This window comes from Myxine glutinosa, chromosome 4 (assembly GCF_964187855.1).
Source record: "Myxine glutinosa chromosome 4, kmMyxGlut1.1, whole genome shotgun sequence".
NCBI classification, from domain to species: domain Eukaryota; kingdom Metazoa; phylum Chordata; class Myxini; order Myxiniformes; family Myxinidae; genus Myxine; species Myxine glutinosa.
In genome coordinates this window covers 111156416-111175854 of record NC_136264.1, presented here as the reverse complement: position 1 = coordinate 111175854, position 19439 = coordinate 111156416, and the positions used below count along the sequence as shown (strand labels likewise).

The 19439-nt window shown below is 43.2% G+C and overlaps 1 protein-coding gene across 1 annotated transcript; it reads right to left on the bottom strand.

The window, feature by feature from the left end:
• Positions 1-762: 762 nt before the first annotated feature.
• On the bottom strand, positions 763-18985 carry CAMLG (calcium modulating ligand). Its single transcript, XM_068113107.2, has 5 exons — positions 18652-18985; positions 11877-12045; positions 2809-2986; positions 2619-2684; positions 763-1324 (listed from the first exon to the last, which is right to left on the bottom strand). Exons 1-5 carry the CDS (start codon positions 18800-18802, stop codon positions 1151-1153), a joined length of 738 nt encoding a protein of 245 aa, XP_067969208.2. The 5' UTR covers positions 18803-18985; the 3' UTR covers positions 763-1150.
• Positions 18986-19439: the final 454 nt, after the last annotated feature.

The window sequence follows — 19439 nt, the reverse complement described above, 5'->3', positions numbered from 1 at the left end:
CGAAACCTGCGTAGTCGGGTATAGGCATTGAGGTTCCGGAGAATCCTCGCCTGGGCGCTTCGACTCAAGTAAGAGCCGTCGGCCATTTTGAACCGCGCGCTTCGTTCCCCGAAAAAGGTGTTGCTACGTGTCAGCTTTTCTCAACATCCGGTCGTCTGCCGGGGATGTGTGTGCACAAAAGCGGTGTTTGAAGATTACGCTGCAGTTCGCCGATTGAACTGTGAATGTACACGTCTGGTTCGCGCCTGTGGGATTTCCCTTTTCACCGCCAGTTTGCGGTTATTTCCCTTTTCACCGCCAGTTTGCGGTTGGTTTGGACCACAGGACTGTCCACGCCTTATTACTCGCCTCATCGCCTCCTCACCTCATCCCTACTCGCAGGAGGGGATTATCTTTGAGTTATAGAGACATTGGGGAAGGTTCTTTTCCACTCACTTGGAGCACAGTGAGTTACCTTATGCATGTTAGCTGATGGTACCATCATAGGAGATATTGATTGTACTCTTGATTCCTATTATTGTTGTACTGTTATTTGTGTGTGATTTTTAATACAACATTTGTTCGTTTAAAATCATTGGTGTGGTTTCACTGTTGATTTCTAATATAGAATAGCATATTTTTCTGCCGTGGCTCCTCTCGGGGTTCGGAGGTATACCGAGACCAGGAGGTCGGGGAGGAACACGTAACACTCGTAACAGTCATGTTGAACAACTTAATCAATTGTTGTGTAGAAAGTCTAGTGATACATGTACAAGCCAAAAAAATGTTTTCCTCATGCTTGAAGTAGATTTATTTCAACAACAAGATCTTTTTGGAGCAAGTTATCATTCCATTTGGTTTGGAATTGCCTTTTTCAATCAAAATGACTCGAAGGGAATGCAAAAATTGGAAATAACATAAATGCATCGAGGTCAAAAAAGGAACTTAAAATAAAATGACTGGAAGGGAAATTAAATGAGAAAATGAACATGTGTTACAGCAGGATTATTCACAAGATGAAAACATGGAAATAGGAGATTATTCACAGACAAAACTCAGCACAAGGCTACATTCATCAGCTTGAAAACTAGAGAGCAACCTTTCTTTTTCCAATATATTCAGGTTTGTTGGAAAGGTGGAATAAAAGAGTGAAAGAAGCAAAATGGACAGATCAACTTTCAAATGCAGCCAACTGGTGACACAAAAGGAAGAAGAAGAAGTAGACACAGAGGTCAGAAGTGATGTCTGCAAGGCAACGGCTGACAGAACCGATGCGGTTTACAAGGTGTGGACCAAGGCCTGATAGAGCAAATGCTGCCTCAACAAGTGAGCTCTGTGATGGAGGCTAGAAGGGGGTGAAGGCAAAAGAAAGGGGGAGAGGGGATGATGTAGGTGTACAATATTGTAGGTGTACAATACTTAAGATTCATGAGAAATATTACATTTTTCATTTTGGAGACTTTTGCAAAATTCTGATTTATAATTCAGAACAATGACTGTAAAGTTCGAATTTTAAATGTTTAACTATCAGTTTAAACATTTAAGAATCAAACTCTATCTACCTCCATTTTTCAAACAACAAAATGTTTAACAATAATGAGTCATAAATGTGTAGGAAAATGCTAAGGCAATAAATTCTTCAATTATATTTGTGACATAAAATCAGAGGTTTTGAAAAAACTCGCAAATCAGTTTGGCATGACTAGTCAATGACACAAATTTGGCGTGGCGGTACCTTGTTCTGATACACAGACTCCTTTTCCAATTTTAACCATTTCGGCAACATGAAGAATTTAAGGGGTCAAAGGTGAAACTGACATTTTGCCATACATTTGCATCTGAATCAAAATAAATTAATTCACGAAAGTCTGCAATTGGAGATGCAATTTTCAGTTGCACACCTTTTTGGATTTTTATGCCTCCGCCGACAAAGTCGCCGGAGGCATTATGTTTTCGGGTTGTCCGTCCGTCCGTTCGTGTTAAACCCCGTTTTCTCAGCAACCATATGTCTGATTGAGACGAAACTTTCAGGGTAGGAGTGACACCCATGCAGAATGTTTTTATGATAATTCTGAAATCATATGTCACGTGGTATGGCAGCAATCTCGGATTAAAAGCAAATAACTAAAAAATTATTTCACGGAGACCACTGAATGGAAAAAATTGAAACTTGGCACATTGTGAAGTACTCCGAATGGGGAACAAAAGCATGACAATGATGACATCATTGGTGAAGTGGTATACCAGCCAAAAATGTTCAATTTTTTTAAAATCCCTTCTCTGAAACTGCTTCATCGATCGATGTGAAACCCGTCATGCCTGGTGAAAATTTGATACTTGAAAACAGCTCAAGGGATTTAAATCAAACTTGTTTATTTCTAGGACAGTGAACGAGGGCATCTACCCGTTGTGGGACTATGCGGAGGCATATTGGCGACACAGTCGCATTGTTTTCGTTAAAAGATACTCTGTATACCACATTGATTTGAGTGGATGTAATAATAATGAAAAACAACAAAAGTTGTTTTTTTTTTAGAGGCAAATTATAAAGTTTTGATTGGGGTCTACCCTTGATTGTTTTGAACTACTTATTTACACATAAAAAAACAGCCTGCACAAATGAGGCAGGTGAAACATACCTCACTCCTTAGTATCCGGACAGCAAACAAAACCATCTCGAGGTTAAGAAAAGGAACAAAAAGGGACTGTGGAAGAAGGGGGATGCAGGAGGTTGGGAAACAATTAATCAAGATAAAATTTATACCTCAGTGTCTATATGGCATGAAATATGCTCAAATATGAACCTCGGCATCAAAAGCGATAGCTCACCGTATAGGATGTGAAAAACAGTCGAGCTATTACTGCAACCACAATGGACAGCAACAACCGTAGGGGTTTCAATACACCGGGTCTCACTATACTCTGCCCAAGGTCTCTTGCATCGTGCTCTTCTGAGCTTGGCACTCCAGGTCGAGGTGATGGTTGCCCCTCACTTTGCTCAGGAGTCCTGAGCAGAAGAGCAGGGACATTGACAAAAAGGAAAATCCTTCACTTAATCAAGTGACTGATGCACAGTTACAAAGCACAAAATCAAAATCACCAACATGTGTATTTAGTCAAACGACGTGTGATTTTAAAAAAATGGATCACACGACACAAGCAACTCTGCGATTTGATGCAAGACAAGCACGGGATTTATTTGCATTGAGTTGGGCAACTGAGAATGAATTGCACTAAAAAAAAAAAATATATATATATATATATATATATATATATATATATATATATATATATATATATATATGCTGTATATATATATATATATATATGCTGTATATATATATATATATATGCTGTATATATATATATATATATATATATATATATATATATATATATATATATATATATACATATATACATATATATATACATATATATATACCAGACGACCCATGACCCGTTGGGTCAGTCAGTTTGAATAGATATGAGAATAGAACTAAAGTGAACGCTGGACATCATCAGGGAGATTATTTGGGCCAGCAAGCCATAAGGCTCACCTCTCCAGCGTTCTAAATCACTTATCTGTGACACGTGATTTCAGCCCTTATCTCCGATCGCGTTTTTTTTTTTTTTTTTTTTTTTTTAGAAAAAACATGCGACCCGTGGACTACCACGATTTTGTTGTCAGAGGACACTTCTGATGACGATGTTCTTTGTCGACGATCCTCCATTTACATAAACTCGCACGTTCTCTTTCCTCTTCCCTCGACTGAGCGCCACATACAGCTGACCATGCTGGAAGACCGGTTTCTCCAGGTAGACCAGCACATTCTCCATAGTTTGCCCTTGCGCCTTATGGATCGTCATTGCGAAGCAGGATGTATGGGGGAACTGGCAGCGCTGCAAAGGGATATCCTCAGCTTCCGACAGATTTAGTCGGATCCGAGGGAGCATTACAGTTTCGCCTTCAAACGTTGAACTTATGATCCTCGCAACTATAATATTTCGAAGCATGTCCTCAACAATCATGCGCGTCCCGTTGCAAAGTTTCGGAGGGTCCAAGTTCCGCATCAAAATGATAGGGGATCCTTTTCTGAGCTCGAGGTTGTGCGGCGGCAATCCCGAGACTTCAACGGAATCTAGGAATTCCGTTGGGAAGTGCGTCGCATCAGTACCCTCAGTCACACTGTTGAACGCAGCATACTCCTTGCTAGCACCAGGGAACCTTGTGATGCATCTTGAATTGATGTTTCGCATCATATCGTTGAGGGGCACTAATATAGACCTTGCTGAAAAAACCTCCATCGGATTGGCGAATGATGGATATATGGTATCGATGCACTCATCGAGCCCACTCGCTGTCAGCAGTATATCCTCTGGCAAATCTATCTCATCATCCGCATTTTTCTCGATTCTATCCTCGCCGATGTCGAGCAAAAATCTTGAAAACTGCCCACTTCCATCGGTCAGTCGCATATTAGTTCTCAAGTGAAACATTCCAAAGCTCTGCCATAAGTAGGACTTCTTTATGCACGCATTCTCAACGTCAGCATCACACCCTCTTTTCACCACGGGCAGAAGTTGACGGAAATCACCACAGCATATCGTCAAGATCCCTCCAAAAGGCTCGTCTTTGTCACATACATCACGCAACGTGCGATCCACAGCCTCGAAACTCTCTCTCCTGATCATAGGACACTCATCCCACACGATGTGTTTTGTACTTCGAAAGAGGTCTGCGATAGTGGAATTTTTATCGATGTTGCATACGCCATCTTCCCTCGGTGTCAGAGGGATTTGGAACCTTGAGTGCGCTGTTCTTCCACCAGGCATGAGGGTAGCAGCTATGCCAGATGAGGCCACCGCAAGGGCAACTTCTCCACTCGCTCTCACTTTAGAGAGAATCAGGTTAATAAGAAACGTCTTCCCTGTGCCTCCAGGCGCATCAATGAAAATCATTGATGACTGATTCGTGCGGATGCAACCGCACGCAAAGTCATAGACAACTCTCTGCTCATCATTGAGCAGAAGCTGCCTTTCGTCTACGATTCGCTGTTGTTCCTCTGTGTCGTATTGGAGTTCTCTCAGTAGGTGAATGTTGGCAATCCCTTCATGACGAAGAACAGTCGTTGGAGTCGGCAAGTGAAAATGTGCAACAGTTCTGTTCAACAATTGCAGTTTCTGCTGCAAATACGATAGAGCCACGTCATGATGGCGCTCGTTGATGGCAATATTGGGATCATTTGCAGATCGTCGATGAGCTAGAAGATAATCTTCAGCCATAGCGTCCTTGAAACGTTCCCATAGATCCAATGGATTGTCGACTTCACTTTGTGTGAGGAGCACAACGAACAAATCCCTCATGGGTCTGGGAAGGCGTGTCCTCTCAGCATCCTCCAGAATCTCGCGCCAGACAGCGTCTCCTTGCAGCAAACCCATTTCTCTGCAAGCGTCTTTGAATGTGGGTAGAATGACATTATCACACGTTCTCAGGACTTCGAACGAAGTCGGCCCTCTCACGTGGTGGAGGAGTAATCGGAAATAGTACAGGTCACCAGTACGCGGCGAAACAGTGTAAACTCGTCCCAATATGTCATCCTCAAACATTCCAGGGTTGCCCTCCACCGGTCTGCCCTGTTTTCTTCGTTGTCATCTCTTCTTGGTCCATGTATAGAATCTCGGAACATCCACGTACAACAGTGTCTTAGCGAAATGGTCACGTCTGCAAAGATCCATAAACTCTGTCAACGTGGTTTTGGCCATATTGGGATTATTTCTTTGTTCACGAACGTTCCCAGCAAAAAATACCTGTTGTTCATTTGGCAGATGTACTCCTAAACGGATAACGGCCGGCTTCCTGTCATGGACTGAGAATCCAAGAATGGAGGCAACAGCCTCTGAAGGTCCAATGTATCTACCCGTCAAGTACTCCGTTATCTCGTCGTTTGTGCGCAGTGCATACATAGCTTGATCGCTACCTTTCATGGCATACTTAATAACATACTTGATCGACTTTATAGAGCAGCATATTTCAACGTTGATGTGGCAATCAAACGTTTTCAGGAGATAGAGATTATGGGGAACAACCCACTGATTTGTAACAGGTCGTCGTTGCCTCCCTTTTTGGTGCCCTTCAAATCCTCCCATTTCTGGGGATGTTCTTCTATATATGGGGTACGAATCGTCTCCGCACCGTGTGTACGGAGCATATGACCGCGGGTATCTGTGTCTGCATGCTCCATTCTTCCAGCATCCAGTTGCTGTGGAACAATATGGACCATGGATCATGTGCTTCAACACCAGTCTGTGTCCCTCTGGATCTTCATCGGGATCTGGTATTTCAGCTTGTACAAATCGATCATAGTCTTGTGGTCTCGGCTTTGAAGCTTCATCGAGCCACAGCAAACAGTGTATGTGAGGGAGACCTCGCTTTTGGTACTCCACACACACAACATGAGCGATACAGTTCCCGAAGAAGCCTTCTGATCCAGTGAGGTATTTAATGAACACCGTTTTCTTCAACTCGAACACTCTCGCATTGAGATCCGGTCTGTCGTTCTCACTTTGGTGAGGAAACAGGTTATTGGAGATTTCAGGCCACTTTGGATTACACGTCATAGTGATGAAGTAGGTCGCGTTACCATATTTTCTTACGTACATCATGGCATCTTGACATCGCTCCATCATATACCTCGGCCCCCCTACAAATGTCGATGACAGTAGTACGCGGCGTCCGATGTTGGACAAATCGTCATTGTCATTGAGAGCATCAGTGAAGCCACTGTATGTAGCAGATCTCAGCGATGCCTGGTTCAGTCTTATAAACGCCAATCTTGTGCCTTCCATTTTGGCTGCCATTTCAAAAAGATACTGCTGGAACAGACGCCCCCCTCTGAGGAGGTAGTTGAACTCATCCTCGTGGTTCATTATTCGGTAGGAGTAGTATTTCATGGCAATCAATCTCCTGCCATTGGTCATGTTCATTTCGGGCTGCCATCCGTCATCTCCGAATGGGAAGAAGAGAACATACTGGAGTGCGTCGTAAGAACGGTGCAACTCAGAAATACTTTGCAGCGCTCCTCCTCTTGCTTTCAATACAATGTGACGCGCTGTAGCTTGAGGATCGACAGTATTCTTCACAACGACACCCACTTCATCAGCGATTTGACCATTGAACCTCCTCTCATGTTCACCAGCTGGTCTCCTGTTGGGATCAATAAGAACGAACGCCTCTGGCAAATTGCCTATTTCCTCGCGTGCCATGCGGAACGAGTGAACGTAAGGATTCACTTGTCTCAGCACGGTCTCTAATGCTCCAACTACATCATGGTGAATACCAGCATTGGTGAGTATCCGCATCCTCAACTGTACGCTGTCATGTGGATCTGAGAAATAAATTTGGAGGAATTTCGGTTGTTCATCCGCATTTGGCAAGAAGGAACCGATACGATGATGTATTTGACCCTGAATTATGACCGATGGGCTCCATGCACCATGCCGAGGAGAAACTTGGCTTCCTCCAAATGATGTCATTTGAAATAGACAGTTGTATTGTCTGATGTTCCTGCGGAATTCGTTCGCTGTGGGTCCATCGCCGGCAAACAGATTGTGTAATTGATGGGGTAAAGGTCCCAGATTTCCCAAGGACACCTTTCCATTCGTGCAGCAAAAATGAGCTGTTTCACCTTGGAAAAGAAGCGCTCTACAATGTGGACAAATCTTGTCCATCGCACCGACGTCAGCAGAAGTGAAATTTCTTGCATTCTGCGCGTTTCTCTGCCTTGTCTCAAGAACTTCCCTTATCCTATCTCTTTCTCGCTGCTCCTGAAGACGCTGTGCCGTCTCCTCTGCAGATTCCGCATCTCTCCTCATACGATCTCTTTCTTGCTGCTCTTGATGGCGCTGTGACGTCTCCTCTGCAGATTCCGCATCCCTTCGCAAGCTGACTCTCTCTCGTTCCTCCTGAAGACGCTGCGCTCTCACCTCCTCCGTCTCAGCACTCCTTCTCATCCTTGCCCTTTGTCTTTGCAGCTGAAGGCGCTGTGACCTTTGCTCAGGCGTTTCAGCATGTCGTCTCTTCCTTTGGCTTTCTCGTTGCTGCTGAAGACGTCGTGATCTCCCATCGTCTGTTTCAGCACCCCTCGGAGATACTGCTTCCGCACGAGAACTTGAAGGAATGTTGCTATTCGCGTCCATAGACGTGAGGTGTGATTCGTTGTCCGTGTCCGTAGCGCCGTCGGAGGGTTGATACGACATTCTTCCTGCAAATAGTATTGTTTTTGTGCTATCGTTTTGCCGATCATCAAATGACAAATAAATTACATTGTGACAATTAAAGATTTCAAATAAACCTATTTAAAGTGTATGCGCATATAAATAATAAAAAAAATCGAAGAAATATCTCTCGGTAATTTCCTGAAACATTTTACTTCCGGGTAATAATGTTGAATGAAATAACGAAGATATATACTGTATGCCTGTTATTTTAGGCGGTGTATTTTCGTATATCAACGTGGCGCGATTTTTAAAATATATCTCTGCAATTTCCCGTGTGTGCGTGAATGTTCTCAATTATTTCTTTTACCGAGTCTAAAACCATCGATAAAAATGAAATCAGATGGAAGCGGTAATAATAAAAAAAAATCGAAGAAATATCTCTCGGTAATTTCCTGAAACATATTTTTGCCGATCATCAAATGACAAATAAATTACATTGTGAAAATTAAAGATTTCAAATAAACCTATTTAAAGTGTATGCGCATATAAATAATAAAAAAAAAATCGAAGAAATATCTCTCGGTAATTTCCTGAAACATATTTTACTTCCGGGTAATAATGTTGAATGAAATAACGAAGATATATACTGTATGCCTGTTATTTTAGGCGGTGTATTTTCGTATATCAACGTGGCGCGATTTTCTTCCCGTTTTTTTTCAACCGAGTCTAAAACTATGTTAGCGACTGTGAAAAATGAAACGATATATCGAATTTGATTTGAAATAAAGCTGGGAGAGAGAGCAAGACACCACGGGCCTACAAAACAGGCCTCAAAGCTATGCGAGTTAATAAAATGGTGGATATTACTACTCTCTCAAAGGGGTAAGCCACGCCCCCGGACCGATCGAATGTTACACACAAACACGCAAGATTTCAATTTTATAATTATATATACTAGGGCGTGCCCGTACGTGGGTGCAAAAAAACATGCGTGCAAACAACAACAACAAAAAAAAACTTTGAAACCACGTGGCAGTAACGACCACAGAACCCCCCCCCCCCCTCTATTTACATGAAATGGTTTGGTCCATTCGCAAAGCCAAAGCGAACGGCTTGCGAGTACGGTAGAACCCCCCCCTCTATTTACATGAAATGGTTTGGTCCATTCGCAAAGCCAAAGCGAACGGCTTGCGAGTACGGTGACCATACCTTGGGAACCACTTGTCCGATTAATTTCAAACCTTGAAAAGGCACATCCTCGGGTCCCCAGCAATATACCTGGCAAGTTTCAAGTATATCGGACCCGTGGTTGTCGAGAAACAGCGGTCACAGACACACAGACACACAGACAGACACACAGAGATTGCTGGAATTATATATATATATATATATATATATATATACACACACACACACACACACACACACACACACACACACACACACACACACACACACACACACACACACACACACACACACACACACACACACACACACACACACACACACACACACACACACACACACACACACACACACACACACACACATCACCTGGCCGACCGTGTGACAACCAAATGTTTGTCATGTTTACCTCCGCCACAGAAGGTGGATGGAGGTTATGCTTTTCCCCTTGTTTGTTTGTTACTTGCAAAATCGAAGATTTTTCAAGTATATTGGTCAGTCTGCTTTGTTATTCTCTGTTTGTCTGTTTGTTTGTTTGTTTCTCACAATTCTAAACTGATAGTCATGAAACTTTAGCACGTTGTCGAAGTAGTCACAACTGAGAAGCCTATTGATTTTGAGGTCAAAAAGTCAATTCAACGTCAAACTTCGAAAATCATTAATTTTCATCTGAAAAATCGTCAATTTTCATCTGATTAACCTGAACATCAAAAAGCAATTGTGCATCACTAAATTTGGAAACCAACTATTTTTGAGGTTAACTCAAGGTCAAACTGCATCAATGTTCATCTGAAAAATAATCAATTTTAATCCGATTGATCGAAACCTTGATCAAAATCGTCAATTTAAATCTGAAAAGTTGTGGACAGATTTGGAGGAAATTTGCTGAAGAGGTTGGGCATGGGACAATAACTAAATGATTAGACTTTGGTGTTGATCCAGATCTGGATCTGAGAATTTTTAAGTGATTCTTCACCATTGAGAGATTGGGCAAAAAACGGTATATAGCATGACACCTCAAAGTTATGGGCAGATTCAGACAAACTTTGTGGACAGGTTGGGTTTGTGACAAGGAAGAATCGATTCAATTTTGGTGAAGATTTGAATCCGGAGCTGGATCTGAGAAAAAAAAAATTAGTCATTTTTCACCATTGAATGATTGGGCCAAAAACAATGTCGCATGTTATTTCAAAAAGTTGCGGATGACGTATGACAACTTGGTGGAGGAGTTGGGCAAGTGACAAGAACAAGCCGATTCGATTTTGGTTCAGGTCCGGATCCAGATCTGACCTATCAGTGCGATACAAAACGTAAACTGCTCTGCCTGGCGGAGGTATGCTCTCTACTGAGTGCAGTTCTAGTTTCAGGTGTAATTTCCTTTCTAACATCTCGGCGGGAACCATAATTTTGTTTTCTCAGCACATGCATACCATCGACGACTGGGGTACACAAGGTTGTGTATTGGCTCATCTGAGTCACATACAATACTTGTTTGGTTCAGGTGCTCCTTACTCTCAGTCCATCAACTACACTCTGTGAAAAGGGGTTATTTCGCATGGACCAGGTGAAAACTGCCCATATAACCTGTTTATTGCATGGTACTTCCTCAGTTTCTTCAAAGAAAAATACTTTGAATGATCCAATGCAGATCTCATCAGAAGGATGTGAAATTAATCAATATTCAATTGATAAGACCCTAGAATATTGGTTTTCTCAGCCAAAGATACCAGGCATCTGCACCACAAGCCTCCAGTAAGGCAACATAATCCCAACAGGGACGAGCAGGCCAAGCAGCCACCTATTCTTGTGCCACCTGAGTCGGAAGATGAACGCTCAGATTCTGAATCACAGCACGAGGTCCCGGAAGATGAAACTTCAGTGATGAACAATTATGATTTCATCGTTTCATTCGATTCTGATCGTACCTAATGGAGAAAGTATTTTTTGTGAAATATGGCAGAAACAGTAAGAGTTTAAATTCTGAAAGGTAATATTTTGTCATAAAATGACAATTTTCAGGCCACGCTGATTTATTTTATTTGAATTGAGTTGGGCAACTGAGAGGTGGCTGAGGGCAACCAAAATTTTGGTGTGGCCTACGCGAAGGGCAACCGATTTTTAAAAATTTTTTGCGAGCCCTGCTTTTCTGATCAAACTCCCAAATTCCACTCACTTCTCACCTGCATTCTTTCTTTCCTCTTTCCTGTGGAAGTAACTTCCTCAGTTTCTTTAATCTGATCCCTAACCTCAGATTTAAAACAGTTGTTCACCATCATCTCAAGTCAACCCCCATCTATACCCATGAGATATTTGTACGCTCATTAAAAGTCTGAAAAACTACAGGTGGGACAGACAAATGGAGAGCAACCCTATATAGTCCCATATGGTGAGACTGTTAGGGAACTAATGAAGAGCACAGAGAATAAGGATCATAGTTATTCGAAGATAAAAGGTGTAAATGTCCGTAGGAGGTGGTGGAGGAGGCATACCAGGCTGGGGACAAGTTGTCTGGAGAGAGGCGGAGCTGAGGAAATGGAGGCTCGACCCCAAACTGAGACTCAGAACCAGTACAAGACCCCAAGAAATCACATCCTGTATCGACCGCACTTGGTTCTTCCAAAGGCTCCTCTGGGCACAACTTCTTTGCTTGGCTGTTTCCTGGAGATGTACCATGCTCAAAAGGAATGCAGCTTTGATTGCTAGCATAATTGCATAGATACCAATCATTCATATTCACAAGCCGAAAGAGAAAATACGGAAATACGGCAAAATTGTACAAATCTGCATCATGTGTGGAACATCTTTGTTTTCAGGGGAATCTACGACACGAGTTCGCTCATCACACTCACATATTAATCTTACATTTCAATCGATTATTCTCTCCTTTCAACTCAATTACTTTACATCATCATGCATTTACTTGCATCTGACAGGATGTTGCAGAGGTAGCGCACTAACCTTTGGGCTACCATGGGTTCGATTCCTGAACCGATAAACTGAGAGAATGGTGCTTCATAGGCAGTGTGTTATCATAGGCAGTGTGTTACATCACAGAGTGCGCCATCTCATGGACAGATGTGCAAGCTGGGTTTCTATATGCTATAAAGATCCCATTGTGTTATTTAGAAAGGGTTGAAGTCATCGCTGGCACCCTGAAAAAATTGCAAATCGATTCCCAGGTGACTACCTCTGGGAGGGCAATGGCAAGTTTGCCAATGTAACCCTTGCCATGAGGTTGCTTTGGGAGCACTGAACTTGCCTCCGGGGCAGAGCACGCTATGATGAGCTGTATCATACTCTTAAAAACAAGACCGAAAGTCTAACAGCGGCGTAGCTGGGCTTGTAAAATATTATAAACCACAAACACACATTATTAGCTTTTAAAACAGTCGCTGGTGCTGTCTATAACATTAAACAAAGAAATTTGGAGGAATCCCGACATCCATGAAGTACGTTTTACTTACAGAACTGAGGGAAGATCTACTGTAATCGAGATTATACCCCACAAGGGTTAGGTACATACCGTTTTGTTGGAAGAGACGTAACGCCGATGCTTTCGATATTTGATGGTCATTTTAACAATCGGTTTGTTTGTGTTTCACACTGAATGAAAAACGTAAAGGTAGAGCATGGCGATTGTGATACATGACAGGTTCGACAATATGTTCGGCATGAACGGCATCAAATCAAAATGGCGGTGTGTGGAGGGTCAGCCGCCATATGCCGTAATGACATCAAACGTAATCACATCACCCTGTCATGTGACCAGATCCTCAGCTCTGATTGGTACAAGTTTGAGGGGACATATATACATACATACATACATACATACATACATACATAGACGGAAAAACACTGTTCTAGACGGCTTTGCCCTATAACCTACGCCGTAAAAAGCGTCGGTTCTGCGGAAACCGTTTGTTGGCAAGGGGCATGGTGGATAGTTTGTCATTGCCTTCCCAGCGGTCAGTCAAGGCAGGAATATGGGGAATAGCCATGGTGCGGGCGATAACTCGCCGATTCTTCATTAAGGACACCATGCACCATGAGATATTTTGATGCCGGGTGCCCAGTTTAACGTTCATTCAAGGGATGACACACATCGATGAATTACCTGCCTGTGAAACACCAGGACGAGTTTACAGCTGGGTTGAGATTCGAAACGAGGCAAAACAGCTCATTGGCGATTGTGAGAATATTTAGTTAATACAAATGTGTGACGGATCGATTTGATCATACGCTCCGAAACGTATTTTAATTTTTTAAATAAAATACAGCAATACCCCGTTTTACGCCATTTCGACCTACGTCAAATCCGACTTTACGCCACTCTTCTAGAGTAAATTTCAGTTCAGCGAACGTCATTATGTGCGACTTTACGTCTCTCCGACATCATAATAGGACATGAAAAAAATATATTTAAAATAAATAAAATAGTACATAAAAATTAACAATAAAAGAAGCTAAAAAAACAATTTAAAATACAATAAAAAGCACATTAAAAAAAAAAAAATGTACGTACAGTATACGTACGCGTAGCTGCTGGTTCTCATTCAAAACAAACGCGACGCCATATGCATTTTGTCCTGTGCTGTGGTCGCGTGCTTGCTTTGCCTTTCGCTGTTATTTTTGTGATTATTCCTTTACTGTGTAAAGGTTCCTTTACTGCAGTGTTTCCCAACCGTTTTCTGATCGAGTACCACATGGAGGTCCCGTACCGTCGCCGCGTACCACCTGGTTCCAGACAAACTCAATTCGATAAGATATCAGGCTTATTTCAATTTAATGCGAGGGCTGCATCCGTTTCTTCTCCACCAGCTGGTCGATGCGGGGCATAACTTTGCTCACAGCACATCGGAAATCATGAAATATATCAGAAATCAGAAATAAAAAAAATTATCAGGCCAAATCATTTTTTTTAAAGGTTGAGTCGCGAACCACCTGGAAGGCCCTCGCGTACCACAGATTGGGAACCAGTGCTTTACTGTGTAAAACAACCAACGCAACGTGACAACGGCGAAACATGACGACGATGCCGGCTCGGACGACCGTGACCGTGTCATGCCTCGAGCCGGGGTGCCTCGTTAGGCACCTCGCCGGCATCCGGCGTCGACGAACCGATCGACGTGTTCATGTGCACATGTGCATGGATTTGCAAATGCCCGCCTGTACGTCGTCGTTTCTGCGTATATCGCATCATCCAAAAAAAAAGAAGCAAACAACTTCGGCCACTCGAGAAAAGACGGGGCACGCCCAAGACTGGGAGGCGAGCGTCGATCCCCGGGGCGGCCGGTTCCACGGGACCCTGAGCTCGTTCGTTCGTCACAGACGACACGACACGACCACCGGTGAAACTGCTCGGACACGTTGGGTAAGGCACGCCGTGGTGAAGCGGGCCGCGGAGCCACTCGGCACACAAGCCAGCTCACGGTCGACACGTCCGTGCCGGTCACCCTGTTCGAGGAGAAGACCCGACCGATAGAAAACAACGGAGGGACTCCCGACGGGGAGCGGCAAAGATTCAGGGCGAAGCCGCAGCCTCCTCCAGTTATTTAATTCTAGTTTTACGGAGTTTGTCTTCATTTTAAGGCATTACGCCCGGTTTACGTCAAAAACCGAGTTAGGTCACAGCTTATGGAACCAATTAATGACGCAGGCCGGGGTATTGCTGTATGCCAGTTTACATCTCCAAACAAGTATAGAGAATGTTGTTTGAAACCAATGTGCAACCATTACATAAGGTAGTGACTACATCATAAATTAAGTAATGCTATTGGTTTAGTTAGGTGCATATGGGCTTGATTAAACCTTACAAATAATGTAGCACTCAATCCAAACAAAGCCAATGGAAATCTGACACAACAAAGCCGGGCAGTGTATAATTAATCAGCAAAGGTATACAGGCCTGTGTTAGGCCCAATAGGAAACAAGATGGCGGCCTTATCATTTGTGGGTGGAATCAAGCGACAAATGTGGGCGTGGTCTATTAGCTGTTCGACCAATGGGTGCACATTTATAAAAATCCATCCCAAACAAGAATCCCAACAACAACACGAAACTCTTGTCGAAGGTAAAAACAATTTCTGCTCTTCACCAGGTTTTCATTTTCCTGCTCTATTTAAAATAAGGTTTACCGGGCGAAGAACGGCCATCTCAGCTAGTTTATAGCCGGTGAAGCCGGTGTTGTGAATAAACACGTACGTATTATGTTGAAAACCAGATTATGCTGGATCCCTTGGCTTGAGAATTCCGAAGCTGTGACGCACCAAATCGCTCAATGGAGGCCGCCATCTTGCGGATGCGGAAGTATGCATAACAAATTGAAAAAACGTTCAATACGAGTTTGTTTCACCCGTCTTTGTTCGATTCACAATCTTATGCACCTCTAATTTGTAATTAAAATACTTTAGGACCAACCTCGGCCCGCACGGGCCTGGTTATCTTCAACGAAAATCGTCACCAAACACCGGAACCAATGGGATGCGAGCATTTGAAAAAATATTTCAGAAACCAAATCACTCAATGAAGGCCGCCATTTTCCGGATGCGGAAGTTTGCATAAAACAATTGCGAAAAAGTTCAATAGGAGTTTGTTTCACCCGTCTTTGTTTGATTCACAATCTTATGCACCTCTAATTTGTAATTAAAATACAGTACTTTAATACCAATCTCGTGATCTTCAACGAAAATGGTCACCAAACACCAGAACCAATGAGATTCGAGCATTTGAAAAATTATTTTTTTAAAGCTTATTACGCGTTTCGGAGGGTGAAAACGGCGTCAAATATTCTAAAATTGACGAAGAATTATTTTTTAGGAATCGCGCGGCCGTAGGGGATAGTTTTTCACTGACGGAAATATCCGAAGTTGAGACGGAATTCACCGAATTAATCAAGAAGTAAATTTTATCAATTTTAATCTCATCCAGAATGCCCACGACATAAATGTACCCAAGTCTTGGGTACCCAAGCTAATTCGTGACAAAGTGTCATGTTACTCCTGCTCATTCACCAGGTTACAATCTACACGGTTTCAATTACCAGTTTAAGTCTACACTTTAACTGTACACTGCTAAATTTCTCTAAAGCGTATAAAGACCTTTGAGTGCTCGCACCAGCATATATGTGTTGTTGAGGATGTTCAAGAGTACTTACAGGTCACTATCAGCGTCAATCACCTTCTTTTCGCGATAAAAAGCATTGTTCTCACGAAACGTAATTGTAAAACTTAATGCCTAGGTCACACATAGGCGGATATTTTGGCGACTACTGGCGACTGCCGGCGATCAAGATTTTTCGGCGACTACTGGCGATTTCGGGCGGTCAAATATGGTCAGGCGGCAGTATGGCGACTGCAGGCGGCCACATTGCGACTGCATTGCGACGACGCCCCGAGTGGGATGGCGACTGTTGAACATCGACGACGACTGCATTGCGGATGCACGGCGGCAGCGTGGCGACAGTCTGGCGGCTAGATTACGACCGATGGCGGATCGCGGCGACTGCATTGGGGCCGGGTGGCGGTTTACTCCGACGTCCGCAAGACTGCAATAAGACCGCCGGCGATTGGAGACGATTCACACAACTTTTTTAATCTTTATTTCTCTATTTTACATTTCACTTTATTCATTTCAATGATGTATGACATGAAGCATAAAGATGTTTGATGTACAATAACAAAGTTAATAAAGATGTATCATTGTAATGTAATAATCAAACTTTTCTGCAGGGAGAGAGAATGGAAATAAAGTCCAACAAATTATTTCCACTGGTCCCAAGTCCCATAAATAAAGTTTCCAAAGGACCAAAGTCCCAAAAATAAAGTTCCCAAAAGTCCCAAGTCCAAACAATAAAGCCATATCCTTGTCGGCACCACAGGACCTCACTCCACGGAGACCCTCACACCATCCTGTCTTGCCATGGAATCGTGGTATGTCGTAATGCAGTCGCCAGGCAGTCGTATCTCTGTCGCTAATGGCCGTAACTCGGCCGCCACTAGTCCTACTGCTGTCGTCGTCAGTCTCCCATAGCCGCAGGGGAGACGTGGCAGTTCTTCTGTAGTCGATATGCAGCCGCAACAGTGTCGGCCCATAGTCGGGAAGACGCCGCAGGAAGGCCGTATGGCATTCGCATCTCTGCCGTGCTAGTTGGTGGGGCGATGCTGGGGCGATTGCGGAAGACTATGAGCGACTGGGTTGCGGCCGCTTTATGGTCTTATTACGGATACCGACGACAGCATGGCGGTTCCATCACGACAGCATGGCGGATTTTTTTCGAGTGCGACTGAGCGCGCCGTTTTTAAACATTTAAAAATATATTTTGCCCCTTTGCGGCTCTTGCCGACTGCAGCCGACCTGGGGAGGATAACCACGACTACAGAAGACCGTCCATTACGGTTTCATTACGATTGTCGGCGGGTGGTGGCGATTTTTCCAGTCGCCAGTAGTTGCCGACAAATCCGCCTATGTGTGACCTACGCATTAACCACTCTGGGCCATTTTCGAAATTTTTCTCTTCTTTAGTGGTGGACCTGAAAAGCCGAATTAGGCTTCAATCCCATGCTCCCATGCTCAGTAGGTTTGTCTGATTTATGATGTTGTCCTGCACCTACCGGTATAAGCGGTTTACATAAAGAAAGAAAGCTCGGTTTGATTAACGACAGTCACACATTGCCGTTGAATCGGCGCTATCGTCTGATCTGTCGGCACTGATCTCACTGCAAGCTAAATTCTTCTGGTGGAGGAAGCCGCAGTGCCCGGAGAGAACCAGCCCTGACAGCGACTGAAGTTAGAAGACGACACACATACTGTGAAAACGTATGTTAAGCCCAGTTAAAATTTCTTAAAATAGGCCTTAAGCTAGCACATCGTATAGTTACTTCCTTAAGCTTCTTGTGACATTTATTGTATGCAGGTATTGGGGAGGACTGTCTGCTCTTCTCTTTTACCAAATCTTACCAGGTACGGTAACTTCTACACCTACCTACTACCTAACCTACTGATGGCGATGCCATAGTGATGGGTAAAATAGTGGCAAGAGGCTTTGGCTTCGCCGGCTCATTGCGGCTTTGCAGTCAGGTACTAGTAAATTATAATAAGACAACGTAGAACCCGCTCAACTAGGACTAAACGTAGGATGATTGAACTCGTGTTGAACACTCAATTTGAGGATGAAATGCAATTTCCCAACCTCGAGGGGTCGCCAAGCGCAGCGCACGACAGTACAGTACGTACAGTACGCCCGATGGTAAACGCGGTTTATCTTACCGCATTTCACACCGAGGATTCGCTTCATGCGATCTTCAGATTGCAGAAGGAGCTTTCGCCGCCGTAGTTCGGCCTTCCGACGGATCGCACAGCCGTCCGGGGCCGCCGACGAGTCACCATTCACGGGGTTCCCGCCCTCAGTTGCAGCCATTCCCTTTGCTGTTGTCCTCGGGAATTAAGCGCAGCACGCCCAGAACACTGTGTTAAAATGAACGGTTCCTAACTGACTATGCTGACCACACAAAACGAACGAACAAACGAACAAACAAACAAACAAAACCCATCAGCAATTACATTTTTATTTTCTTCATTGTTTCATTAATTCTCATATTTTGTTTTAAGGATGTCCTAAACGCAAAATATTAACGGTATATTAAGTACATATATAATTTCATGGTGGAAATACAGAACAAAGTCCGTGTTAAAATTAAACAAAATGTGATTAAAATAAGTGGGAAAGAAGCAGCCGAACTGAACATATGCACAAACACACCTCAAGTTACACCAATGCAAAATTGCACTTATATACTTTTATATTCTTATTTTTCTATGATTTGTGTATGCATATATATATATATATATATATATATATATATATATATATAAATATATAATATGTTCTGAAGATATATTCTGATACACCATGCTTTGTTATCATGCAATGCCGTAATAGATAAACAGACGCTGAGATACGTCATCGTGGACAATCTGAAAACGTCATTATAATAATTCCTAGAAGGAATCAGGTTAAGCTTTGATTTGTCGTATTTACGTTTTATATTAATTGC